This window comes from Neovison vison, chromosome 1, assembly GCF_020171115.1.
Source record: "Neovison vison isolate M4711 chromosome 1, ASM_NN_V1, whole genome shotgun sequence".
Taxonomy (NCBI): Eukaryota; Metazoa; Chordata; class Mammalia; order Carnivora; family Mustelidae; genus Neogale; species Neogale vison.
The window spans coordinates 114,505,246-114,533,117 of NC_058091.1; the positions used below are offsets into that span (position 1 = coordinate 114,505,246).

At 41.1% G+C, this 27,872-nt stretch overlaps 1 protein-coding gene across 2 annotated transcripts in view; it reads left to right on the top strand.

Annotated features, from left to right (window-relative positions):
* The window catches only part of KCNQ5 (potassium voltage-gated channel subfamily Q member 5), a 532,023-nt gene that overhangs the window by 454,079 nt on the left and 50,072 nt on the right, over positions 1-27,872 (top strand). Inside the window, exons 8-10 of one of the 2 annotated variants that reach the window (XM_044254576.1) lie at positions 3,350-3,444; positions 7,204-7,230; positions 15,834-16,054. In XM_044254576.1, the coding sequence (XP_044110511.1) occupies positions 3,350-3,444; positions 7,204-7,230; positions 15,834-16,054 (343 nt within the window). The remainder of the gene's footprint in view (positions 1-3,349; positions 3,445-7,203; positions 7,231-15,833; positions 16,055-27,872) is intronic. The other variant, XM_044254585.1, reaches the window with a different exon arrangement.

A 27,872-nucleotide genomic window follows, 5' to 3' on the forward strand; every position in this document is an offset into this window, starting at 1 on the left:
ATAATCTCAGGGTCCTGGGATCGAGTCCCACATCAGGCTCTCTGCTCAGCAGGAAGCCTGCTTCCTCCTCTCTCTCTCTCTGCCTGCCTCTCTGCCTACTTGTGATCTCTCTCTGTCAAATAAATAAATAAAATCTTTAAAAAAAAAAAAAAAGATTGTAAGACTAATGAAGTTGTGCTTTCCACTTCCATCTTTACTGTTATATATATATATTACCTATAAGACATTTTTAGGAGAAGAGTAATGAAGGGAATAAGAGCTTAACTCCTGAGATCAACTTGATAGAAAAAGAGCAAGACATCAGGTCTCATTTTTAAGAAAATCTTCGACTTTCTAAAAGAGGCCTCTTTCATCCCTAGTTCTTTGTAACATGGACAGGTAATGTCTTGATCCCATTTTTTGTTGTATTGTTTGGGATTTTTTTTTTTCCACTGGTATCTAATAATGCACAGACTTGCTGGGTTCTTCTAAGTTCTGCACAGGCCTTGCTTTCAACGCATCTGGGTTCACATCTGTATGATGCCTACTGTGAAAATTGTTTCATTGAAACAGCCATGTAGGCCATCAGAGCACTGGAGGTTCCCTGGGCCTCACGACATAAGTAACTGCAATAATAAACCAATGTGTTTTCATCGATGACTCTAGGTTACTCTGGAAATTGTGTTTAAACATTATTTGCAAAAACGAACATTTCAAGATGATATAATAATTGCTTTACTCTCTTTAAGATGCCAAGATGCTTAGCATAAGTTTTCACAGATTTGCAGGCTAAATCAACAATGAGCCATGTAAGCAAATCTCCAGGCAAGGAACCCTGCTTCAGTTATTTAAGCCTTTCTTAATAATATTTTTTTTAAATACCCTCAGGTCTTTTCCTACTTTTTTTATATCACTTCCTGAACATTTTACTGAAGTGTAATGTGCATACAGAATAGAACACATATCTAAAGAGAACTGAGCACTCCTGTGTAACCAGCACCCAGATAAAGAAATAGAACATGACCAGTACTTCCTATATATCCTTTCTCAATCACTGTCCCCCAAGGGACACCACTGTGCTGCCTTCCAACAGCATAGATGAGATGGAATCACACAGCCTGTCCTCTTCTGTGTCTTGTCTCCTTCCACTCAACATGATTCATATAAAGTTCATCCATCATTGAGCATGGTTCTAGTGATGGCTGAGCGTGCTTCTAGTGACGGTTGGGCATGATTCTAGTGAAGGTTGGGCATGGTTCTAGTGTACTCTTACCGTAGACAGTTCCACTATTGTGTATGTACCACATTAACTATTTATTCTTCTATGGGTAGGTGTTTGAGCATTTCCAGCTTTGGTTTATTAAAAGCAGTGCAGTTTTGCACATTATAGATGTATCTTTTGAAAAACATATATAAGCACATCTATTGAGTATGTATGTAGGAATGTGGACCTGGATCATAAGGTATGTCTGCACATTCAGGTTTTTTTTTTTAAGATTTTATTTATTTATTTATTTGACAGAGAGAGATCACAAGTAGATGGAGAGAGAGGCAGGCAGAGAGAGAGAGAGAGAGAGAGAGAGGGAAGCAGGCTCCCTGCTGAGCAGAGAGCCCGATGCGGGACTCGATCCCAGGACCCTGAGATCATGACCTGAGCCGAAGGCAGTGGCTTAACCCACTGAGCCACCCAGGCGCCCTACATATTCAGTTTTAATCGATAGTGCCAAACAGTTTCCCAGAGTTGTTGGGTCAACTTTTAACTCCTTTTGTTCAGGGCTTATTTATTTAATGATATTCTCAAGAAGAGGCATATTATTAGATCACTGTTTTTTTCATTGGAAGTTTCAAAATCATGATGATTATTCAGTAGGGATATGACCCATTTAAATGAATCTGTCACAGAAAGTAGAATGCTTTGATTTATGAATTATAACAAAAAAATTTTCTCTCGGGATATTGGAGTAAACACTTGGTCATTAGAATTGTTTGCAGACTTATTACAAAGGAAAAAAATTCGCTATATAGAAAGTAAGTTCAGGCAATCTCCCAAATGGATAGTTCAGAGGGAAACTTCCAGCAACAGTCATTATGTAGTAAGCAAAGGACAACAGAGGGATTCTAAGGCCAAGTACCAGACAATCTGAGATAATGTCTCAAATCTACCAACCTTGTGTAAACCTCTTAATTTATCTGAGCCTTTCTTTTTCTCTTCTACAAAACAAGAGTCTGAATCCACATTCTGAATGTAAGGATTACATGAAGATACATTGTATTATATATGTCAGTGGTAATTCTATAAAACAGAGAGAGCTTTTTTTTAAATTTTATTTTATTTATTTATTTGACAGGGAGAGAGAGAGCACAAGCTTGCAGAGGGAGAGGGAGAAGCAGGCCCCCTGCAGAGTAAGGAGACTGACATGGGGCTTGATCCCAGGACCCTGGGATCATGACCTAAGCTGAAGGCAGTAGCTTAACCAACTGAGCCACCCAGGAGCCCCAGGAGAGAGAGCTTATGTTTTACATCAAAAACTTGGAACATACGGGACACCTGGGTGGCTCATTCAGTTAAGTGTCTGCTCAGGTCATGATTCCAGGGTTCTGGGATCTACTTCCACATCAGGCTCCTTGCTTGGTGGGGAGCCCGCTTCTCCCTCTGCCTGATGCTCCCCCTGCTTGTTCTCTCTCTCTGACAAATAAATAAATAAAATCTTTTTTTTTTAAGTTACAAAATTACATAACATATTCTTAGACCATGACATTAAATTTTTAACTGTCCAATTATATTCCTAGAGAATATATTTTCCCTGTCTTGGTTTAGCCCTGCTTTTTGTGATCAACTGTCCCCATTTTTAGCATTAGAAGTATTACGCAGTCCAACGTCAGGGAATTACACTAATTCATGTACGTTAATGACCCCAGTGATCATTAGTTTACTAGCTGGTTTACTGTTAGTTTACTGGTTGCATTGCGGGTTGTCAGTAGAGCTTTGCCACTATCTTAGCAAATCGTGACTAAAGATGTGCTGTGCGTTCCCGGAATGCAAGCTCTTGCTCAGATAGTTTACCTCAGATAATGCCGTCTCTTTTCCTAGCCAATTCACAGATTGCTTTATGTCATGCTTTTTGGTACTTTTATAGTCTGGTGTGAGTTGTTCTGAAAACCAATTCCACTGATGTGGCAGAATCTGTTTAACAGCCGACTGAAAATGCCAAAGTCGTCTTCTTCACCGTCTGGGCATTGATCGGGGCCAAGTATGACAAAGATCAGATTTTGAATATATATTACCTTAATAATCTCCTTTTTCATTTTATTCTATTTTCTCCTCTCTTTTGTTTCTCTTTTTTTATGTCCCCACATATGCCACATGCAGTGCGTTTGGCGTAGTTATGCAGCCGATGAGAAGTCTGTTTCCATTGCCACCTGGAAGCCACACTTGAAGGCCTTGCACACCTGCAGCCCTACCAAGTAGGTATCAGTGTGACAGCTGGTGCTGTCATCGAGCCTCTTCATGTTCGGAAAACAAACCACACACACACACTCACACACTCACACACACACGCACATATTGATTTTTGTCTTATTCTCTGTTGCCCTTTGAGAGATTCAAACCTGTTCAGTAGCAACTCGGGCACAAAACTAAATGGACTCAGCATCGTTCCTCACCATTCACAGACTGAGCTTAAAGATTAAAGAAATTGATACTTTTATAGAGCTTGGTTCTACTATTTTATGCTTATTTTCTAATAAATCATTTCCTAAAGCCCACCGAAATTCTAAAAGTAAGCCACCATGGTTCTTGGAAAACAGTAATTGTTTAAACTCCATCCATCACCTGACCCCAAGCGGGGAGCCCTTTGAGAGCAATGCATCTTTGCACAAAGCCCCTCAATGTCATTTCTCATCTGGATCCTCTCAGAGGATAGGTCCTGGAGCTTTTCACTTGCTGAGCAAGCTAGTATCCATAGCAAAAGAGTCCTAAGAAGATTACAGCATACAGTGAAGCAGTGGGGCCAGCCAGATTAAAATTTGAAATTAGCATTCAAAATTGGAAAGTAATATGGCTTCCATACACATTTCATTGGCCCAAACAAATCGCCTGGCCAGGCCTCAATTCAAAGGGGACAGGAAAGTCCTCCCATGTGCCTGGAAAGAGAAGAGAACCAGAAAAATTATGAACAGCGCTCATGGTTACCACAATGATCTTTAACTTTAAAAAAAAAAAAAATCCTTAGTCCTGGAATCCTGGACTCCAGTTCAACTAACAGAACATACTTAATCAAAATCACTGTCTCATTAAAGAAATCTTCATCAAAACAACCAAAGCATGTAAGCCAAGGGAGAGGCTTTCTGTGTGTCACCCGGCTTGATTGCAATGGTCATTTCCTCAGGTTCTTCAAAAGTTACCAAACTGCTTATTTACTTAGTACTTTAGAACACCTGCTGTTCCCCTTCATAGTCCAACAAAACCTTAATCCTACTAGTGGCTTCATGGGATTCAAGGCATCCCACTACTGGGATTCAATCAGAGAAATGTCTTTCTTACTTGATGCGGGAAAGAAACCAGCTGGGGAACCCTTCATGACTTCTTGCCTGGAACTGAAGTCTCAGAGGAGATTTGTGCTGCTTCAGAGCACACGCTGTTAGGAAGCCATACATCTGTCATTAACTGTCAGGATCTGTTACATCGCTTCCCTGATCCTCCCCGGGCCCCATCCACCAAGTGAAGGACGAGAGGTGAGCAAGAGAACTTCTAAGCTCTGACAGGACATGTCTCCTAAAAGTTGGGGTCAAAAATTCCTCAGCACCTGTGATAGAGATATTCATAGAACCCCAGGTCTTCAGAAGGGATGGAAATTTAAGAAGGAATGAAGCATGGATACTGTCGAATGAAGGCATGCATGAGAAGTCTCTTTTCGTGCAGATCTTAAAATTGAGTTTACTTTCCTTTATGGAGTATGAGACACCTTCATAAAAAACCTATTCCTTGGGGGTAATGAATCAGAAATGGGAATTGTACAGAAATTGCATTGCATTTCTTGTACTCATGAAGGTTTCTAGGTATATATGTAAGAGGAAGACTAGTAGAAGAAACAAAAAGAAGGTTCTCGAGTGACAAAAGAGAGTGGGTTATTATCATGTGATAATTCGGCTTTCCGCTTCCTGAGGTTTTTAGATTAAAGTCATTCTGGGGCCTGGAAAAAATTATTGAATAATAAGTCAAATTCTTCCAGTGCATAAACTATTATTTTACTTCATGATTTCTCTTATTTCCGCTGAAATTGGAGAGGGGAAGGAAGGAATTTATATATTCATGTTGTTCCACCCTGGCTGTCAGCCATCCTCCTCATTGTCTTTTCCCAGCATCCCTCCCCCCTTTAACTGCTGAGTCTCGACCCTATTTACTGAATACCAGGTACTTGTCCTGAATGACACGGCCATCCCTGGCAAAGTTCATGGGAACCTGAATATCCTAACATCTCTCCCTGTTACTGTTCCAAATTGTATGGTTCTTAATCTTTATTATTGTTGTTGGTTTTGTTAAACCACAAAAAAAAAAAAGAAAAAATTCAGTGCAAAGAAAAAAAAATCAGAATTTTGCCTTCAAACTGAATGTATTCACAGACTCCTTAAAGCCAAGTTCAGAGCCTTTGCTTTAGAAAGCGAACCTGCTTTAATCAAGTTTGTAGATCTGTGAGGGATATTTTTACATTTATAATTAACTGGCTTTCCTGAGTGCAGAGTGATGTAATAAGAAATGGGCCGAAACTTCTTTTTATTTATATAGTGTATTTCGTATAACATTCAGAGTTTAAGAACTTCTGAAGAGATGATTCATTAATTCATTTGTGCATTCATTAAATAACTATTCAGTAAGCACCTGTGATTTTGCAAGGCATTGTTCCAGGCACTAGAAGTGTAGCAGTGAAAGGAAAAAAACAACAACAACAACAACAAAAAAAACCCAAATGGCTTTAGGGAATGTATATTCAAGGGACACTGGGAAGAGAAAATAAATAAATAAATAAATGTCTGTCATAAAGTTGGCTAAGGAGAACAGTAAAGTAGGGAAGGAATTTGGGGGACATTAGGGATTATAATTTCAAATAGGTGGTCAGGAAAGAGATCATATTATCTACAGCATCACTCTCAATGATATCGCTGTCATTAATCATGAACTCATGCTCTTATTCCCAGGAGTTTTAGAGATACAATGAGATACTTTGACTCCTCAACCTCATTCCGGGGAATAGGATGGAAGAGAGGTGTGACAGGTGTGCAGGGGACACAGGGTGGGGTGAGGGGACCGGCCATACCCCTCAGTCCTGCTGGGGAGATGTCCTGCAGTTTCTGACTCTTTCCCTCTGGTCTGGCCGGTCTCCCATGGGTTTTGGGGGTCTTAGCAGTTGCTATTTCCAAGTTTTAATAAGAGAAGGATTTACAGAAGGAACACATTTTTCTTGATTTTCTTCTCAGAGAAAATGAAGGCTGTGCAGAGTATATAACATAGGTAAATGTGCTCTTTTACGGAGTGAGTGATATTTTATGAAGCTGTGGGGAATTATCAAGTTCCAAGGATGCCATGTGATAGTGTCAGAAGTCAGAATGTAGATATGCTCTAATCCAGACCCTTCAATTTATTCATAAGAAAATCAAGACCTACCAGAAAGTGAGGTGCTTGTCTGAGGACACACAGCTCATTTGTAAAGAGTAGGGACCCTATGCCGTGTTGCACAGACCTGAATTTGCTAAAATGGGCTGTTAAAAATACCATCCAACACTAGTCCCGGACAGTTGTGATCCATTTCCCAGGCACCTAATTTACTCCAAGAGAATTCCTACTGTATACAATATGAAAACAAAATCTTCCTCAACAAGTGATTGAAGCCACAGTGTACCCAGCACCCTTCTAAGAGTCTTCGTTCACGCCAGTCAGATCAGAACCGCTTTTTTAACCATGGATAACTTGAGCTAACGTGCGGTCTACAGTTTGGGGTTACGTGTGGACACTGTTGGTCTTGCTAAGTAAAAATGCCAGCTCAGGTCTGTGCCACAAAGAATATATGTTTGAAAGTTGGGTACACTTTGTATAAGGAATACTGCTTCTGCGGAGCTTGCTCGAAAAGAATTACTTAAGATACTTTATTCCCCATCCTCCATTATCGAGTGCTGTAAATGTATTCACTGGTTTATCATCATTTCTCTTCTGCCTACACGCACCTGAAGGAAAGAACAAGGGGAAGCATCAAGCAGGTTTGTGATTTCTCTTCTGCTCCATGTTTGTTTATAAATCTGATGCCTAACCGATGTTTTAAATGTATCTCATGTGAGTAAAATTGATCAACAAATACAAGATGATTAAAAGTGACCTTTCACAAGATTGTCTGCAAAGGTTGCTGTTTCATTGACCCCCCCGCCTTGGAAACATCAGTGTCTCCCTAACTCACTGCTTCTTATAATAGGCAGGGTATGGAAAATTCTTGGGGGAAAATAATAATTATGGCCTTTGGTTATTTCTTGCTACCCTTTTTCTCAGACAGAAGTCTTACCAAAGTATTCAAATTCTGGGAAGCACTATAAGATATATTCCCCTTCATCAGGGTCCTTTTAGAATAAGAAAATGGATTTTTTGGGCAAAAGGAACACTGTGTACAAGAGGTAAGAACAATCTCTCTGTGACATCTCCAGCTCATTAAGCACTGGTGTACTTGAGTAACATGATTCAGAGGAAGAGCCTCCCCCCGCCACCACTGCCCTATCCTTTAGGAAGAAGACAATCCTCCCAGAAATTTCACCAAATAATTTATGGCCATTCTTTCATGCCCTTCAAGGAAATGCCTTATCAGATTAAAGAGAAGAAAGTTAGATCGAGGAAGAATTGGAGGTGAAAGAGAACATTTTATTCTGTGTTAGTGAGTGCCAGAAAGAGTCTGGATTTGGGAGCAAAGCCCCAAAGACAGAACCAGGTAGATCTTGGCACTGATGGTGTGAGGAGTAGCAGAGGCAGAACCAGCAGGAGAATCCCAGGTGCCTGGAAGGGAAGAAGAAAAAAAAATTTCCTATCATTGCTACTTGTTTCTGTAATGAGGACACAGAGGCATTCCACCAGGGCAGAGTTGGCCCCTGGGTGGGGACAAGTGGGAATCCAGGGAAGGTCCCTTAGTTTTGTACTGTCATACTAGACATTAATTATAATCTATTCATACCATACTGAAACCAGTTTCAAAAGGTCACTTGGAATCATGAGGTTCTGGGTCCTCCATTTCTGCATTATATGAACACTTTAAAAGATTCACAAGCCAGAATCTAATTGCATCCATGATGAGAGACAGATGTGGCAGGGTGCACAACACTCCTTCAAAGTAGGTAAGCCTACACAGGGATGACATTAAAAACCCTTCTCTTACTTGGTAGACAAAGAGTTAGAGCCAAGGTCACTAGATATTCCTGGGTGCTATTTCCTGAAAGTTTTAGTAGTCTAAAGATTTGATCTTCTCTACTTTAGAGATATTTCTGCCCAAAGAGAGGCTCTGGTCATTAGACTGAGAACATTCTTTGAATAGACTCCAGAAGAGGCAATCTCTACAATTCTGGCCATTTAGTCCTCTTGTCTAGATGCCCTGCAAACCCCACCATCCTTCTGTTTTACTTGAAAAGAGTTACACAAATAAATCATAGCCATTATAAGCCATTTAGTCTATTTGGTGATATTTGAAAAGCTTGCCTTTTTTTAGGAGCTATCCCTTTACAGATCGTGTCAAAGGGTAATTTGTCTCCAAATCCTAAAGGCAGAGACTATCTTTGGCACAAACCCCATAGCTACCTGAGAGTAAGGTCACCTGTCTTGGTTTCATCCTCCAAAACAGAGCTGTTGGCACCTAAAGGGGAAGTCTGTGAATCACGTGGAGGTTCTTTGCAGAAGTGTGACCTGGTATGACAGTCCTGAGAGAGGGGTCCCCTTGAGCTGACACGATATTGCACTTTTTCCAAATGTTACCAAGGCAGGAAGCAAAGACAAAATTAAAGTGTAACTATGGAGCTTCTGTTCCTCACTCCAAAAATGAACATCCCAATCCGCTGTCACGATTCAAAAAGACCACCGACCAAGTTTTTTAGATTTCATGATGTTCATTTATAGCTAAAACATCAAAATTTTATTCTACATGCTTGTGACTAAGGGTGTCAAAAATGACTCACATGTAGTTTTGAACATAGAAACACCAAGATATGTTACACAGACATTTCTTGTTTCTCTAGGGTCATTGGACACTTAGCAGAAACCCCCATGAAATGTCCTATATTACCATTTATCTGGCATGCATGCCTTACTTGATGTGTCCTACTTCATACACATAGGTCTTCTGTCCCCCAGTGATGTATCACATCTCCCTTTGCAAAGCTAGGACTGGGAATGTGCTCAATAAACAGTTCTTGGATAGAGTAATAAAATGTCCCTGACCTCAAGTAGCTCCACGTAGAAAGAGAAAACACCAACAAAAATGGGAAAGAGGAAATAACAAAAAAGACAATGAGGTAATAAGAACACTTCAATAATTTGAAGGAAACAAGCCAAAGCTCCCATTTTAACATGACTTAAGCTTCCACCTTGCTGGGTTCCATAGGCAGTGGAATTTATGATACTGCATAAGGAATGCAGAAGGACTATAGTATTAACAGTAGCAACAGTACCATCTTAAGGAAAACAAATTTGCCCTTACTCGAGCAAAACATGCACAAAGGAAAATGCATTTATAATGAGGATTGTTTCTTGGAAGAGAGCAGATTTGGGTCCAGGCTATTGTTGATTAATCCTGGACCCGATTTCAAATGGATTGATTACTGCCACCCAATCGCAAAGCCCTTTACTATGTTTGGGGCCACTGGGTTACTGATGGCGATTCAGATAAGCAGAAGAGATAAACTTCCGCCAACTTTATCTTCCGGGTATCTCAGAACCTGAAATCTCCTAAAATCTTTCATCATGGCTTTTCATTGTGTTAAGAACTGGGAGTAATTCAAGCGTAGTTGGGTTTAGTACAGTAGCCAGTAACTCTTTCCTGGTCCCTGGCATTTTTTCCTCTGAATAACCAGGCCATACTCAGAGAGGCTTTTCTCGCTGCAAAATGTAGTGAGGCATCACACACATTCATAGACCCCCATAGCTAACTAAGTTCCCGTCTTTGGGATATTCTGGTTAGAGAGAGTTTTGTCTTTCTACCCTGAGGTTAGGGTATGTTTAAACAAATTTGGGCTAGGGAAAGACATCCAGTTCAGTGATGCTTTTGCATTATTTGCAACAGGTCCAACATTTTTCTTTAAAAATACAAACCATCAGTCTCAAGAGGAGCTCAACTGAACAACAGTTGAAATATTGTCTCTTTGAGACATTAAAATGATGTCTTTGGTACAGGGTCAGGTACAAATTATTATTAGTCTCAAGTGAGCCTGCTCTGTTCTTCCTCTGCTTAGACCATAAACGCAACTTCTTTAGCATCATTTAATGATTCGTTTGTTTTCCTCTATCTTCCCATTGAAACAGTTCTAATCCCATATGTGGTGAGTAGGTTTATTGATTTTAGTATAATAATTATCCCATTGAGTAACTTCTCCAACTCATTTTTTTAAACTGGATAGTTTTTCTCTGTTTTGGTACAAATTGTGACTTTCAGAAAATAGAATATTCACCCATAAACCCATCTAACCAAATTAAGCCAGTATTCTCACCTTGAGATTTTTAGGTCCTCCTCCCTTCCTCCCTGACTTAGCCATCTTGCACGCACCGCCACAAGAAAGCTCTTACTTCTTCCTACCTATGTTAGGTTTTTATTGCTACAAGAATAGATCATGCCAACAGAAGTTTAGGGATTATCTATAAATCTCACTACCTCTGCCCACCCTGGCTCCTTAATCAACAATTGTTGGCTATGTGCGTGCTTCATAGTTAAGCTACCCTGATCACCGTCGACAGGCTTTAAATAGAACCCTGTCAGACTTCTTATTAGACTATCTAAAGTTGCTTGAACAGGTTCTTGTGAGAGTGTTACAAAGATGCATGTCTTAAAAGTTAAAGCATAAATGATATATTTTTTTAATTACATTATCATCTTCTGCTGTCATCCACTGAGTGCTTTGTCCAAATTGCTCCTACATGGTTGGCTTTATTAGGTTCTGAGATGTGCGGTTCTTAAGAGAGAACTCTAGAATGCGGAAAGAAAATACTGCGTTCTTGTATTTCTTGGGCGTTTGTTTTCCACTATTTACATTTTCTTTCTTCTGTGTGCAAAGAATGATCTGCATGTGTTGTTAAACCAAGTAAGACTAGACTTTTTTTTTTTTTTTCAGCATAATCAACTTGTGTCCTTATGGGCAAAATGTTAGATTGTTTCAAAAACAATCTTTTGAAAATGGTTTCTCCTTCTGTTCGCATTTATTGATAGAGGGAAAGGATTTAGTCTTCTAAAAACACATCAAAAGACGTACAATAAAAACTCTTTTTTTAACAAGCTAGTGACTTAGAATCTTCTGACTTTTTAAAGCATGTATTCTGACCATTAGTTATTGATATTAACTATATCTACAGGTGTTTTATGCAAATCAGGAACTTTTTTAATATTTCAAAGCAATTAGTGATATCAACTTCATTGGTTCCTATAAATATTTATTTTTCAAAGTTCCAAAATTGTTTGTCCCTTGTTTATACTGCATCGGATTGCAAAGGTTGCTATATTTTAAAATATTTACGTTCTTATTTTCACATGGCTCTGATGCTAACACACAGGCTACCGTCGTTTGTAATGCCTGCTTCACGTCCAGTCCTTTCAACCTCACCATTAAGAGCACTGATTATACTCCAAGCAGCACAATTAAGCTCCGTAGTTAGTACTTACTGCTTAAATAGTCTGTGTACTTAGATCTGAAAAACAATAAAGCCAAATGGCTTTGTTGTTCTAAAAAGAAATCCCTGAGCACTTTCGTGGTGGTGAAATGCTTAGTAATGTGCTGCTCTATCTCCCTCACTCCTAGTAAGTTCTGTAGTAATAAGCAGAAGCTCTTCAGAATGTACACCTCACGGAAGCAGAGGTACCCAGCATCCCGGCTATTGACATGAAATTTGAGAATGCCAACTAACCTCAGGTGCATGACCAGGTTCTACCGCCATCCTACCTGAGCCCCGCTCAGAGACTCACTCTTCCTAAGGACTTCCTGAATGAGGTTTTCAAGCCGCTTGTTATTTTCCTTGTTGCCTGTTGCCTGCTTTGATACTCTAGCCCAGGGCCAAATAGGCAGGGTGGCTCACAGCCCTGGCTGTCGGCCCCTTGGCGCCTCCTTGTGGTGGGACAGCTGCTGAACTGCTGCACGCACTGGATTGTTATGGCTCAGTCGCCATATTGTGCCTGAGGCGAGAATTTGTAGAATGCTTATCCTGAGAAGGGCTAACACCCTAATTAAGTATTAACAAGGACTACAGCGTTCTAAGTCAGAGAGGATTACTGTGGGGTTACGGTAATGCCACCCAGTTCCCTGGCAGGGAACATCCAGTAGTAGCCTGCATGCTGGGCCATTTGAGGAACTTGTCCATCTGGTTCCTAGAGGGGAAGAATCCCCCTGCACAGTCCCCCGTCGTTGTGCATACTCAAAGATGCCACGATCAATGACTACAATGTCCTTTGGGTTACTTGGGGTTACCTTCTCCAGAAAGAGACCTTCTTATTTGTCTCCTAGGAATAATCTTTGACAATTTTCCTAAAAACACTGTTCCATGAATCTTTCTCAAAAACCATGTTTATAGGGGGTGCCTGGCTGGCAGAGCATGTGATTCTCAATCTTAGGGTCATGGGTTCAAGCCCCAAGTTGGGCATGGAGCCTACTTTAAAAAAAAAAGAAGTGTTTATAGATATGACAAAAAGTAAGAAAGTAATGAAAACTTGAATGAACCAGTAAAGAGTCTATCTTTTTAATCAGTGTGCATTTTCAATAACAGCCATCTAATCAGTTTAATAGTCATCTAATCAAGATGTTCTGTTGATTTCCAAACGGGGAAAAGAAGCAGAAAAACTAATAGAAGTGAGCTTTTTTTGTAAGAACGGGTCTTTGTTTTGGAGAACAAAATTTTGCCTGGTTAAAAAATTCTGGGTTAAGATTTTATTCTTAACTTTGATACAATTATGTCAAAAGAGAGGGTGAAAACATTAATTTTTTTTCCAATTTCATATGTAATATGTTGGATTCACTTTAAAATGATTTTTGATAATTCTTTTCATATTAGACATTGGCAAATATTCATGCAGTTAAGAAGGACAAAAAGGAAGGGTATGTGCTTTGGTGAGTGCTGTGAAGTGTGTAAACCTGGCGATTCACAGACCTGTACCCCTGGGGATAAAAATATGTTTATAAAAAATAAAAAAATTTAAAAAAAAAAAGAAGGACAAAAAGGGACATGGTACCTAGAACTCGTTTATATCAACTTTAAGTACTTTAAATAGTACTAAGATTTAGAGAAAAATATTATTTCCACTTTCCATGAGTTATTAAAGATGCAACAAAACATTTCAGAGGCAACTTTTAAAAAATATTTGCATAGGAGCAATATTGTTTTTAAATATTTCATTATTGCCAATCAGCCATGGAGGGTTTGACGCTGATACTTATTTCCAACTTTTTTACTTTTTCAGTAATTGAAATTTTAAAAAAAAATTCATATTAAATGGTTTTATGATGTTTTCATCAGTTTCCTCTTCACTTAGTTTGTATGAGAAACAGATATATCGTTAAAGATTAAGAAAGTAATTTGATATTAACGAAACCCAACCTTCTGTAGTAATTAGCATCTGTGAGTTCCAGAAAAGGTAACCAACTAGATAAAGTACAGTGAGAACATTTGTAGTGATAGCTATGTAAACTTCAGCCACTCGTTAATCTAAATAAAGGTGCAGAGTTGAGCATATGTTCCTGATTCCGATCATCATAAATTTAAATGATGGAACAGATGTGCTGAAACTGAAGAGAGATGTGAAATTTTTACTATTTAAAAAAAATAAAATAAAAAGTTTGAGAAGAGTAGACATTTTAGGCTCTATCCCTTTTATCTCTTTGAGGATTTGTTTAAATGATTTGAAGGTTTGGGATGACATGGAGAACCCAGCCTCGGCATAAAAAGATGCAGTTTTATATGTTATTGTTGCTGTTGTTTGATGTGATCCACCATTTAATCATGCATTCGTCTGGTGCAGAGAAAGCCTTTGACTGACGGGATTGTTTTAAAGAACCCTTGAACCCACCCGGCCCCATCACAAAACTGCCCAGCCTGTCCTCTGCATGTGCCTTCAGCTAGTGGTGCTGGGCTTAGCTACATCTGCATTTCCGAGGGGAGCTGTCCGTGGCATGGTCGACTTGTTTATTGTTACCAGGACTTTCTGATCACCACAGTTCATTATTTGATTTGTTTTCATGTAAACACATAAAATGTGGTGTCTTTTTAGAATATCATTTGTTAAGCAACTAGGCATGGAAAAATAAATGTTACTGTTTCTTGTTAGCTACAAAACACATAACCACTAAACACATTTGCTGTTGGCATGCTGCAGCTGGGGACAGTGGACGTTGCGGTAAGTGGAAAAAACCAGGGCTCCACTTCGTCTCAGATAACCCGAGTCCATGCGAACACTGCCTCCTTCATGCCCCTCGAAGGCTGCAGCATGAATGCGGGTCTCAGCCTCTCAGAGCAGCTGCTCCAAGTATTGCCTTCAGACCCTAGACCCTTCATCCTTCATTTCCTCAGACCCCCAAGTGACCTGGGCCTCTCAATAGGGACCAGTGTCGTTCTCTGATGAACAACACAGTGCTTTATAAATGAAACACAAAAAGAACACAAACAAAATGGGGACACAGCACCTCTTACAGTCCTCTTGGTTTCCACAAATATCCCTTATTGATTTATTGAGATGAGGATTGCAAACTCCAAGCCTCTTTGATTCCAACCTGCCCTTCCCACCACCTCACACAGCATCTTTTGAGGAGGAAATCGTGGAGATGCACTTTCGGTTTTGTTGTTGTTAATGCTTCCTTTATCAACCCACGGCATTTCAGTTCTCGCTGGCATCTGAGAACTGAATGTCGGAACAAATATAATTTACCAGTAGCTGCCACAGCAAATCAATAACCTGTTTAATAGCAGGAAATTGTGTTAGCGAACATAACATCTCATTCCGTTAATCAGTCATCACATTCATTATATGTTGGGGCTGTTCTACATTGTGTGGTTTTTGTCTCACAAGAATGAATGCAAGCATAAAAGAAATGGGTGTTAAATGTTGTATGTTTGCTCTTATGTATGCAGTACTACCAACCGCTAGGAGATTGCATGAATTTATGGATATCATAATCTTGCCTGGAATATGAAATGCATGCAGAATATAGATATATGCGTATACGTAACTGTCATCCCTATAGAAATGTTCAGAAATTACAAAGAGATATGCTCCCAAATAAAAAATTACTTTCTTTAAATATCCAAAGTCAAGGTCAAAGCTAAAAATCTGTTTCTAAAGCAAACACCGAACCAGTTCTTGGTTATGTCCAGTGTAATTGTGTCCAAACTACCGTACCCGATGTTGATTCTTTCTGTGATGAATCCAGGAAAGGGTGTGCCACCTAGACAGTAAGATTAAGTTCAAACGAATGCAAACAGATTAAATAAAGCTCCGGTTTTCAATAAGGGAAGACTATATTGCTATGCTCCTACTCGCTGAAAACATGTTGTCTATTGAAATATAGTATACAGTCTCATCAAAGTATTTACCCAAGTGGAGTGGAAGAAATTGCTTGAAATGGAATAATCATGCCTCTGTTGTCCACAGTCAGAAGCTAAGTTTTAAGGAGCGAGTACGCATGGCTAGCCCAAGGGGCCAGAGTATTAAGAGCAGACAAGCGTCCGTAGGTGACAGGAGGTCCCCGAGCACCGACATCACCGCCGAGGGCAGCCCCACCAAAGTGCAGAAGAGCTGGAGCTTCAACGACCGAACCCGCTTCCGGCCCTCGCTGCGCCTCAAAAGTTCTCAGCCCAAACCGGTGATAGACGGTAAGCCCTGTTTTTCCATAACTGTGTTTAATTGCATAGGCTATCGTGAGCGAGATTATGAAGTAATTAATTCTCCATGGTACCAGTTGAAGATAGAAGAAAACAACCCCAAGGAAGGAATTGTTTGTTGGTTTTATTGGAAATTTATTCAGTGCCTTGGGCAAATGTACAGAACATAAGTTTACTTTTGGGAGCAACTTTGGCAGCTAAATCTACATTTCAAAGGAGTCAAACAAAACGTGGTTACTTCTTCACTCTTATCTACAACACGCTGTTATTTCTCAGACAAAGTCCCTATCAAGTTCAACGTGACTGTCCTTCTCACGTATAGGTTATGTCTGACCAGCCAAAGTCTGTGGCCAGAGATGACCAGGTGGTCTGTGAATGACTTGAAACACAGTCAGAAGGGTAACAATAACTTTCTGGACAACAGTGAAGATGCTCTTCCCTTCTCTATGCTCTCTCCACCCCTAAATCAGAGACCACTGCTTATCTTCCTTAGCAAGATTCCTGTTGAAAGTTCTTACCTAATGCTAAGTAGAATTCAAGTTCTTCTCCCAAAAGCAGCCAACCTACTTTATTCACCATACAATGTTTCAGAAGTGTACTTGCTAACACATTTTATTGAGTGCCACATCATTTTCATGTTTATAAAGCAGTTTCTTTTTCACATAAGATTAGCTTGGTTTTCCTTTTAAGTATGCCCCCCTGGGATCTCTCTTTTTTTTTTTTTTTTAAGATTTTAGTTATGTATTTGAGAAAGAGAGAGAGATCACAAGTAGGCAGAGAGGCAGGCAGAGAGAGGGGGAAGCAGGCTTCCTGCTAAGCAGAGAGCCCGATGCGGGGCTCGATTCCAGGACCCTGAGACCATTCCCTGAGCCTAAGGCAGAGGCTTAACCCACTAAGCCACCCAGGGGCCCCCCTCTGGGATCTCTTAAACTGGGCGAAGAACCAAGGTCAAATAGCATCTTCCATGAATGCATAAAAACTTCAAAGGCTATTGGCCCTCCTGTTCTCGTTCCCTGGTGTAACCTGTATTTTCCCAGGCTCTGAAAGCCTGAGGGATAAAATTAACAACCAGGGGTCATAACCTCTGTGATCTTAGGCTCCCTGGAACCTCAGCCTACGGGTTCCTCCCAGCTCATTCAGAGATCCCCAGGGCTACCCCTCCCACTCTCCAGTGAGCAGCATGAGTCCCCTCTGCACACCTCTTCATTCTCCACAACTCCGTGGATGCCATGCTCTCCAAGTGGACGTCTCGCTGCCAAGCACCACATTCCTGGTGGAGCTGGCAGCTCCTGTCTCGGCGGCAGGACAGGCTGATGCTGCCAGGCTTCCCTCCACCTGTCACTCTGGTAAGGTAGGAAATGCTTCCTCCACCAACCCTGGACACTCCCCTTCAAGACTTTGAGTGTCTGGAGTCACTGGAGGCACCGATTTTCAGTGTCCTCTGGTTTCTACACTCGCCTGCTCGGGAATTTGGCTGAAAGCCCATGAACAGCTGAGTCAAGAGTTACCCGTTACAGGGCTTTATGTTGCACTCAAAATAGACTTTCTGAATATAAATGGATGCATCATTTCTGGAAGGCGATTTGGCAACATATATCAAAAGCCTAAGCCTGGACACATCCCACCGACCAATTCCATTTCTAGGATATAATCAATATAATGAAACAATATCAGACATCAGAAATGGTGCTACAAATCAAAAATTATTGACATGAAAAGGTGAGCATAAAAAATAAATTGTTCCCCTTTGCTGTGTGTGTGTGTGTGTGTGTGTGTGTGTGTAAATTCATGTACTTACAGGAAAAAGTCTGGAAGTATTTATAGCAATATATGAACAATTACCTCCAAGTGATGAGGTCATAGTTATATTTTCTTTCTTCATTTTGTCTGTATTTCCTATTATTTCTACAATGAACTTGTAAAGCTTTTGCAAAAGAAAATTAAAAATTAAAAAATTGGACCTTCTTTTCACCCAATACCCTCCCCTTCCCCGATTCTAGGGACCCTTGGTCTAACACCCTCTCCTTAGGGTGACTCCCCTCACACACTCCCCTCTCCCAAGAGGTAGAAGGACTGCCCTGTCTTAGTGCTTAGCCTCTGTTGAGTGTAGACATGGATTGTCTAATGAAGTTGAACATACCGCAAATAGAGCTGTATTAGGCTCTAGGGTTGCCATAACAAAGTAGCACAGCTAGGGTAGCATAAACAACAGAAATTTATTTTCTCATGGTTCTGGAGGCTAGAAGTCCGAGAATCTCCTTGGCATTTAATGGCTACCTTCTCCCCATGTCTTCACTTCATCTTCCCTCCATGCACAGCTGTGTCCAGATTTCGTCTTCTTTTTTTTAAAGGTTTAATTTATCTATCTGAGAGAAAGAGAGAGAGTGAGAATGTGCACAAGCCTGGGAAGAGGCAAAGGGAGAGAAAAACGGACTCCCTGCTGAGCAGGGAGCCAGATGTAGGACTCGATCCCAGGACCCTGGGATCATGCCCTGAGCCAAAGGCAGATGCTTAATTTACTAAGCCACCCAGGTGCCCCAGATTTCTTTTTCTTATAAGGACAACAGTGATACTGGATTATAGCACACCCTAATCAGCTCATTTTAACTTAATTGTGTACTTAAAGACCCTATCTCCAAACAAAGTTACATTCCAAGGTACTAGGGTTTAGGACTTCGACATAGGAATTTTGGTGGGACATAATTCAACCCGTAACAGAGCTCCTGCTCACACACATCATTGCATCCCTGGGCAAGCCGGGGTGTTGTGCCCTTATCTTCAAACCTAACCCTGGATTCTCACTGTGCTAGAAATGCATACATGACCCACGGTGGGTCCATACTCTTCCAATAGGGGCTTCAAAAAATACTCGACTTTGTACTGTGAGGCCCTTAAGGTTGGCTGAGCACATCTAAATAAAAAATAAATAGGATCTGAATTCTGAATATGGAAAGTGAATTCTACTTGTATATTCGGCCAGAGGGAAAGCATTTTTCAAAGACTTCTAATGTCAGCGCTATCCATCACGGTATTTCAGTTACTGCAAAGATGTCTCAGAGATCAGACAGATAGAAACAGAAGTCCTATTCTTTAACAAGTAACAAATCGGAAAGGTCTCCTGCCATCCATTTTCTACATCATTTCATACAAGTGCAGCTCTGTTTGGTTAGAAAGGAATTGCTTTTCCCTGGTTGATGCCCATCTCAATTGGTTCTGAGTTCCCCCAAGTGACAGGAGGCCTGATTGCTGTTCTGCCCAGGTAGCTTTGTCGGCTGCCCACCTGCAGGAGATCATGACTCCTGACTCCTCATTTCATCAATAGCCCAGAATCTTTATCCCTGAGTTAACTCAATGCTAGGACTTGGGAAAATGGAAGTTTCTTTTTAGAGGGGAAAAAAAACCAAGTAAAGTAGCTATCAAATAAATGTAGACTTCAATTATACATTTTTCTTTATACTGCCCCTCCTGGTTTTAAGTATGTCTACAAACCACTTTACTACCCATAGAAAATAATACATAACACCACAGCCAGCTCGCAATTATTCCAGATCTATTTGCTCATTCACTTCTGGGGCTCTTTTCTTCTACTTCTCTCATTCCTGTAGATATTTTAGGCATTTCTTTTTTTAAGATTTTGTTTATTTATTTGACGACAGAGATCACAAGTAGGCAGAGAGGCAGGCAGAGAGAGAGAGAGGGAAGCTGGCTTCCCACTGAGCAGAGAGCCCAATGCGGGCTCTATCCCAGGACCCCAGGATCATGACCTGAGCCGAAGACAGAGGCTTAAACCCACTGAGCCATCCAGGTCCCACTTTTTAGGCATTTCATTGCCCATGAACAGCTCAAAGAGAGTGGATGAATAGCAAAAAGAATAACGAAAAGACTAATTGGCCTTTGAGTTAAAAACGAAGTTACATCCAGAAAATATATTGAGTTAATAACTAAGTTACATTCAGAAAATAAAAGACACGATCATAGAAAAACAAAGGAAATTTAGGGTTAATCTATAAGCTTTAATAATTCCTGCCAAATCTGATACCCTTTACTACAGATGGCATTATTTTTATAATTTAATAACTGTTACAAAAGCTATTAAATATTGCATGTTGGACTTTTCTTACTATAATTATTTGTGTAATTTACATATGACACTTAAAAGGGGCATAACTATCTTCTAATATTCTACATTCATGTACACAGAGAAGTAGAAAGTAATAGGCAGATGTTGAAGCCAGAAATTAACAGATGGCAAAAGGAAGAAAGTGAACTATACGGGACTGGTGTGGTATTGCCATAACAAATTTCTTTTGACCGGTATGGTATGAATAGTATTTTTAGTTTATAAATCCAGTAATAAAAGAGAAATTTTCCATTGATCAACCAATAGTAAATAAGCCTCTTCATATAATTTTTAAAAGTAGATAGGATATGACTTTTTTTAGATTCCACATATAAATGCAATCAGGCAGGTTTTTTTCTTTCTGTGTCTGGCTTATTTCACTTAGCATAATGTCCTTCAGGTTTATCCATTTTGTTGCAAATGGGATGTTGTTCTTTTTTAAGGATGAATAATATTCTTTTATGTAATTATACCACAATTTCATTTCACTGTGTATGTCTATCAGGTCATCATGTTGTACACTTCAAACATACCCAGTTGTTTTTTTTTTTAAGATTTCATTTATTTATTTGAAAGAGAGAGAGTGAGATCAAGTTGGGAGAGGGGCAGAGAGAAAAGCAGGCCCCCCCACCCCAGCAGGGATCTCTATGTGGGGCTTGACCCCAGGATCCCAGGATCATGACCTGAGCCGAATACAGACACTTAACCAACTGAGCCACCCAGGTGCCCTGCAATTTTTATTTTTAAAATAAATTTTTGAAAAATTAGATAGGATAGAAATGATATTTTTCTCTCAACGTATACAATAATAATGATAAAAGTAACATTTACTGGATCCTTCTCTGTGGCAGGCAATGTTCCAGTGCTTTAGTTCTCTCATTTCATTCAATTTTTCCAGTACCCCTATGAAATAGTTTCATTATTATCCCCATTTTATGGATGAGAAAACTGAGACCTAAAGCTGAGTAACTTACCTAAGACTAACAGATACAAGAAAGCCACAATATACACCCACTCAACCTAATTTCACAGCACTGCCTTCAGACACATTCATTGATGTGCTCCCTAATGTCATATCTTTCCTTCATTTTCTCTTTTTCCCTGCCACCCACCCCCTACCCACTTTCACTCTTCCATTTTCAGTTGGTCAATCTCCTTCCTATAGAAACCATTCGACATTGCCACTATCCCAACCCGTCTTTCTCCCAATCCCACTGCCAAACCTCTGAACTATATCATCTTCAAAGACTACCAGAGGTGGAAGATGAGGCAAATTGAGGAAATGGCCTTTAGATGATCCTCTCTGTTTTGGTCGGTATCTGGGCAGAGCCTCGGTATAATAGACATGCTGATCTGTGTCTGTTTACCCTGGGGGGGAGGCAAATGGTGAGGTCATGTGAGGTCGGTTTCAAGACGCAAAAGGGTGTGTCAGGAGATGGACAACAGACAACCGAATGGAAACTGACAGACTTCAAGTTAAAGGAATATCAAGCAGCCAAAATCCACAGGAGTGAAACTACAGTAGAGACGGGAAAGTCCATATTTCTGGTGACCAGTTTGCAGTCGAGGAGGGCTACACTTGCTGGGCCCTGCTGTCCTTGGGATGCGTTTCAGAACCGCAAAGAGTACAATAATCTTGACAGAGACGTGTCCCACATACCTGCGGGTTTTCAACCTGTTCAACATGGCTTCTGCTTCAGGGGAACATATCGATTCTGCTGAACAATCCTGAGGGTTCATGCTGGTTGCTGTGGGAGGCACATCCTCCCCAGGTATTTACGAGAAAGACTGGCATGACCCTGGGTGCGGGAGGTATATGGGGTTCACCTGAGCAGAGACTGGATGGGCTGAAGATATGGAATAATTTGCAGTGGTCAGAGCGGGGCGGGGGGGGGTCCCTGGTGACCAAGTCCCTTGTTCCAGACACTGCTGATACCTCTTCTCTCTTCACTTCTCTTCCACATCCCTTTCTTCCCTCAGCCTGTGCACCCAGTTAGGATGCATTTGGCTGCAGGACACAAAAGAAGCAGATTCAGGGCGTTTGGGTGGCTCAGTTGGTTTAGCCATTGCCTTTGGCTTGGGTCATGATCCTGGAATCCTGGGATCAAGTCCTGCATCGAGGTCCTTGCTCAGGGAGGAGCCTGCTTCTCTCTCTGCCTCTGCCTGCCGCCGCTTTGCCTTCTTGTGCTCTCTCTCTCTCTGACAAATAAATAAATAAAATCTTTAAAAAAAAAAAGAAGGAGATTCAAATACCTTCAACAATAAGTGTATCTTACTACCTAAAAAGAGATTCAGAGGTAGGACAGCTCCTGGCCGTGAAACATTGGGATCCTGACTTGACTTCTCCGTGCTTCTCTTGGATCACCTTCTGACTCTGCCCATCTGCGTGCCACCTCCTCCTCGGGCTGGGAGTGAGATGGCTGCAGCAGCTCCAACCGTCTTATGAGGCACAACACTTTGAGAGGGAAAAAGGGAACCATCTTGTGTTGCCATCTCTTGCTAAAGTGAGGAAAACTGTCCATTTGCATCTTCGTTTGTAGAAGGGGGTCTTATGCCTGAAGTGAACCTTGGCAAGGAGAATGAGCATTGGCAGTCAGGGGCCAGACTCCCCTGAAGTCCCTCAACCAAGGGAGACGGAGATCATAACTGGATAAAATTTTGGGATTTATGTTCAGGAATCGGCTGTCAGGAAAGCAACCTCGAGCAGTGTTCCATACAGCCAAGCGAACTTTTCCGCTTTGTGATGGTGAAGAGAAAGAATGCCCTTAAGCATGTTTTCTCCCAAACATTCTGTCTACATGTCATTTCTGTTCTTCTAAGTGTCTATGCTTTTTAAACATATGAGCCAGATTTAGAAATCTTTTTTTTTTTTGTCCTTTCTTTTATCACATAATTTCCATGAGACAGTGAGCACAGACTGGACTAACTCCTTAAATTTCAAAAGAAGGACAAAATGGGTAAAGGAAAATCTAGGGAAAAATAAATGATTTCCCATTTAGATCATTTAATCCCTCCCCACACACAATCAGCTGGTGCATTTCCAGTCACCACCCTTACCGAGGGAAACAGGGAACAGTTGCCTTCCTCACCAGCTCCTCAGGTGTCTTCCTTGGAGACTCCTTCTTCCCTTTCAGGCTCATAATAAATATTAGGGTCTCACCTAAAGATAGCAAAAGAGCAGAAACACAAAGCATGAGGTAACTTAAAGTTAGAAAGTCCATCCACCCCCTTCCTCTCTCCTTTAACCTCTGTCTTCAGGTCCCAGACCCACCAGTCTCCTAAAACTTGCTGGAGATTATCAGCATAAGATCATCAAGAATACTGACAAAAAAGCATTTTAGTACAGTGGTTTGGACAACACCCTGAACTAACAGACTTCTGTACCGACTCTGGGATATTTTTTTCCAAGCAGTATAAATTATGCACTATCAAGATTTCATCTTCAACTAATTCATGCACACAGACCTTTCATCTTCTACTAATCCTCTTTTACACTTATTTTCCAATGGCATCTTCTTCCCTCGTGTTTTTCTCAGTCTCCCCAGTTGACATTTTCGGTGTCTCCACAAAATGCCAAGCATTGCATGGCACTTAACATTTTTTTCTGATTTTCCATATTGATGGCCCAGCTTCAGCCAAGCTTTGATTATAATTTTCCACAAAATATGATGCTTCCTGGCACTTTCTGAAGTTACCTGATCATGACTCTGCCTTGTGTGGACAGAAACAATTCTTGTCAGTGGGGGGGTTCTGGTAGGGTTTCAGCTTAACCTGTTTGTCCACATCCCTGACAGGGTATCCCTGACTGAGAAGCGTGCCCACTCCCCTGAGCTCTGCCTGTAACAAAACCTGAGGAGTTTCTTTCATGACAGAACATAGCTCCCTGTATGCCCAACTTCACTGTTAGCATCCTTCTAAGCAAAAGTCTACCAAGAGGAGTCAGTAGGATTCTGAAACACACATTCAGTCCTTCTCCACTAAGGAGTTGGTGAAAACCATTACCTGGAGAAAGTTCCTCAATTCTGGTCCATAGGTTTCTTTTTCCTTTAGTTGTTCAGGTTCATTATCCATTTGGTCCATTATTCTTCGTTCAGAGACACATTTTGGTCCTCTCTGGGGTGTCCTATACTGTTCCTGCCCCCCTAAGATCTGCTTCTTTATTCCAATGTTCCTATCACTATGGGGGGGGGTGTTGGAGGGCAGGGGGAGACCTCTCAATCTCTGATCATAGATTCTAAGTGACTCAGTCCAGGCACACCTCAGAGATATGGCAGTTTGGGTTCCAGATCACCCCCATAAAGCAAATAACACCATAAAGAGAGCCAAAGGAATTTTTTGGTTTCCCAGTGCATATGAAAGTTATATTTACACTGTACTTCAGTCTATTAAGTGTTCAAAAGTATTATGTCTAAAAAAAAAAAGTATGCATACCTTCATTTTAAAATATTTCTTTTTTTTAAGTTTTTATTTATTTATTTATTTGAGACAGAGATCACAAGTAGACAGAGAGGCAGGCAGAGAGAGAGGACGAAGCAGGCTCCCCGCTGAGCAGAGAGCCCAATTTGGGGCTCGATCCCAGGACCCTGGGATCATGACCTGAGCTGAAGGCAGAGGCTTTAACCCACTAAGACACCCAGGTGCCCCTAAAAAATATTTCATTGCTTAAAAAACGTGAATCATCATCTGATCTTTCAGCGAATTATAATCTTGCTGGTGGGAGATCTTGCTCCATGTTGATGACCGCTGACTGATCAGGGTGGTGGCTACTGATCAGTAGGGGGGGGCGGGAGGCCGCATCAGTTGACTCTAACTTTCACAGATGATTTGTCTGTAGCATGAGAAGCTGATTGGTAGCATTTTTTCCACAGCAGAACTTTCTTTCAAAATTGCAGCCAGTCCTCTGAAACGCGGATGCTGCTTTTATCCACTATGTTTATGCCATGCTCTAAATCCTTTGTCATCATTTCAACAGTCTTCACAGCATCTCCACCTAGAGATTCCTTCTCAAGAAACTATTCTCTTTGCTCATCCATAAGAAACAACTCCTCTTCTGATCAAGTCTGATCAACAGATTGCAGCCATTCCATCCCATCTTCGGGCTCCACTTCTCGTTCTAGTTCTCTTGCTGTTTCCACCACATCTGAAGTTACTTCCTCTATGGAAGTCTTGAACCCTCAATTAGTTACAAAAATACATAAATAAAAGCAATATCTGCAAAGTCCAATAAAGCGAGTATGCCTATAGTTATCATATTTCTGGTAAGAGTTGCTTTTTCCAATACTTTTTGTGAAACACCTGTTTCTCGTTTGTTTGTTTGTTTGTTTGTTTGTTTGTTTTTTAAAGACTTTAATTATTTATTTGACAGAGTGAGAGGGGTCACAAGTAGGCAGACAGGCAGGCAGGAGGGTGGGGGGGAAGCAGGCTACCTGCTGAGCCGAGAGCCCGATGTGGGGCTCGATCCCAGATCCTGAGATCATGACCTGAGCCGAAGGCAGAGGCTTAACCCACTGAGCCACCCAGGCACCCCATGTTTCTGGTTTTTAATTCCTGAAGAAATGTGTTTCTATTTTGAATGGACAGAAGTTCCTCTTGGCTTTCTATTCTAATCCAAGTACTCTTTGTGTTATAGGACAGAATTTCTGTCCAGATTTCTCTAGAAAACATTCTGTCCAGAATGTTTGTTGTCATCCTATAGTGATAGGGAAAATCATATTTGTTTCCTATTGGTGAGGAAAATAGCTTCCTGCTTAAGATACAGGCTTTGAATGAATCCCAACTCCTTGCTTCCAGCAGAAGCTAAGCTGCCAAATGACCTGTGAGTACAACCTTAAACCGTATTTCTTTGGACTTCCACGGATCCGGGTCTCATTGAGAAACGTGGGGTTGTAAACCAGAGTTCTAAATTCTGTTTCATCAGCACATCAAAGTGTGTGTGTGTGTGTGTGTGTGTGTGTGTGTACTTCGGTGCCTTAAAGTGAATTGGAATGCTGTATTACTCATCTACTGATATATAACAATTTGCCGCAAATGTGGCAAGAGACTCATAATCTCACTTTCTACAATCAGGAATCCAGCAGCAGCTTGGATGGGTGACTCTGGCTCATTCTCTCATAGGGTTGCAGTCAAGGTTTTGTTGGCCATAAAAGTCATCTTAAGGCTCAACTGGGAAAGAATTTATTTCCAGGCTCAATCGAGCATTTGCTGGTGGGCCTCATTTCCTCACATCAGCCACTGCATAGGTAGCCTGAATGTCCTCTGGCTCCCCCAAAGCTAATAATTCAACAGAGAATAGATGCTCAAGAGAAGGAGAGAGTACCCAAGACAGAAGCTGCAGTCTTTTCCAACCTCAGAAGTGATGTACCATTGCTTCCTTATGCTAGTGGTCATACAGACTAACCCTGGTGCAGTACAGAAGGGGACGACACAAAAGGAGGGAGGGTCATTGTCAACTCTCTTAGTGGCCAGCTACCATCAATGTTTTTAAGTTGGATATGTCTTTCAAGTTGCAGAACCCACCCCTCCCTCTTGTCTTTCTAGGAATTCCAACCACCAGCTCCCCTTCTCTTTTACATGTTTCCATTACCTTCCTGCCTCTGAAGTCACTTGGGTTTGTGACCCCTAGACTAAACCTTTCACGTCCAGTGTCCTTTGTATTATTTCTCAAACACACACACACGCAACCAGTCATATCCTGACCCTTAAACTCGATCACATATAACTAGACTATTAGATTCCATTCTTAGTGCAACCTTGCAAAAAGTGATATTAACAAAATACTGAGCATTTGATTAGTGCGACCAAAAAAAAAAAAAAGAAAGAAAGAAAGAAAATAAGGGAGCAGGAAACTAGCCGGTCAGTAGCCAAACCGCAGTGTTCTAACGTCTATTCCAGCATTCGTTCTTTTAGAATGTGCAGCAGCAGCAGCTTCGAGAGGCTAAAGAGATGTTCTTGGTCACTTCAAAGGGCAGAATCCGAACCAGGTGTGCAATACCAGTTTTTCTGTCAATAACACGACAGGTTAGCAGTTAGAGACCTCACACCGATGGAGTGGAGTCCATCACTGGAAACCTTCAAACCGAACTTGGCAGACTTCACACTTTTCAGAAATAACCCGTGGGTGACCTCTGAAATTCACACAAAATAAGCACCAAGTTAGTCATTACACAAATCACAGAATTTAGCCCATATTTAAGAGAAGCATTCAGGGGTTTCTAGGCTCTTCAGAAGATTGAGCCGGAAAACCCCAAAGAAACTTTCTTCCAAACCCGGATTTCCATAGTTGCTGTTCTGGCTTTTCCCTTAACCTTTCATCCTGGCGATTCCAAACTAAAAAGGTGGAAGATTGGGGGGTTGGATGGGGAGAGTAGATTGGCTAAGGGATGCCAGGGTCTCATTTTCTGTCCTGACCCTGGTCTCATCTTTCTGTGATGCAAAGTGTTTCCCATGGCTTCTTCCCCCTCACCAGTCCCTCTCCTTGACTTCCCTTCTCACTGTGAGCTACCGGCCTTCAGTTCCCAAGAAGCAGGTCAAGTGTGCCCCACCTGTCCTAGGTGGTGTCTGTGTGTGCTCCTCAGTGGAACATTCACAGAATTTGGATATGCCTTTAACTGGCAGATTTGAAGTCAAGTCAACAAGTGTTTGGGGGGCCACTGCTCAGGGTTAGCATTTTCCTGGGCACCAAAGGAGCCA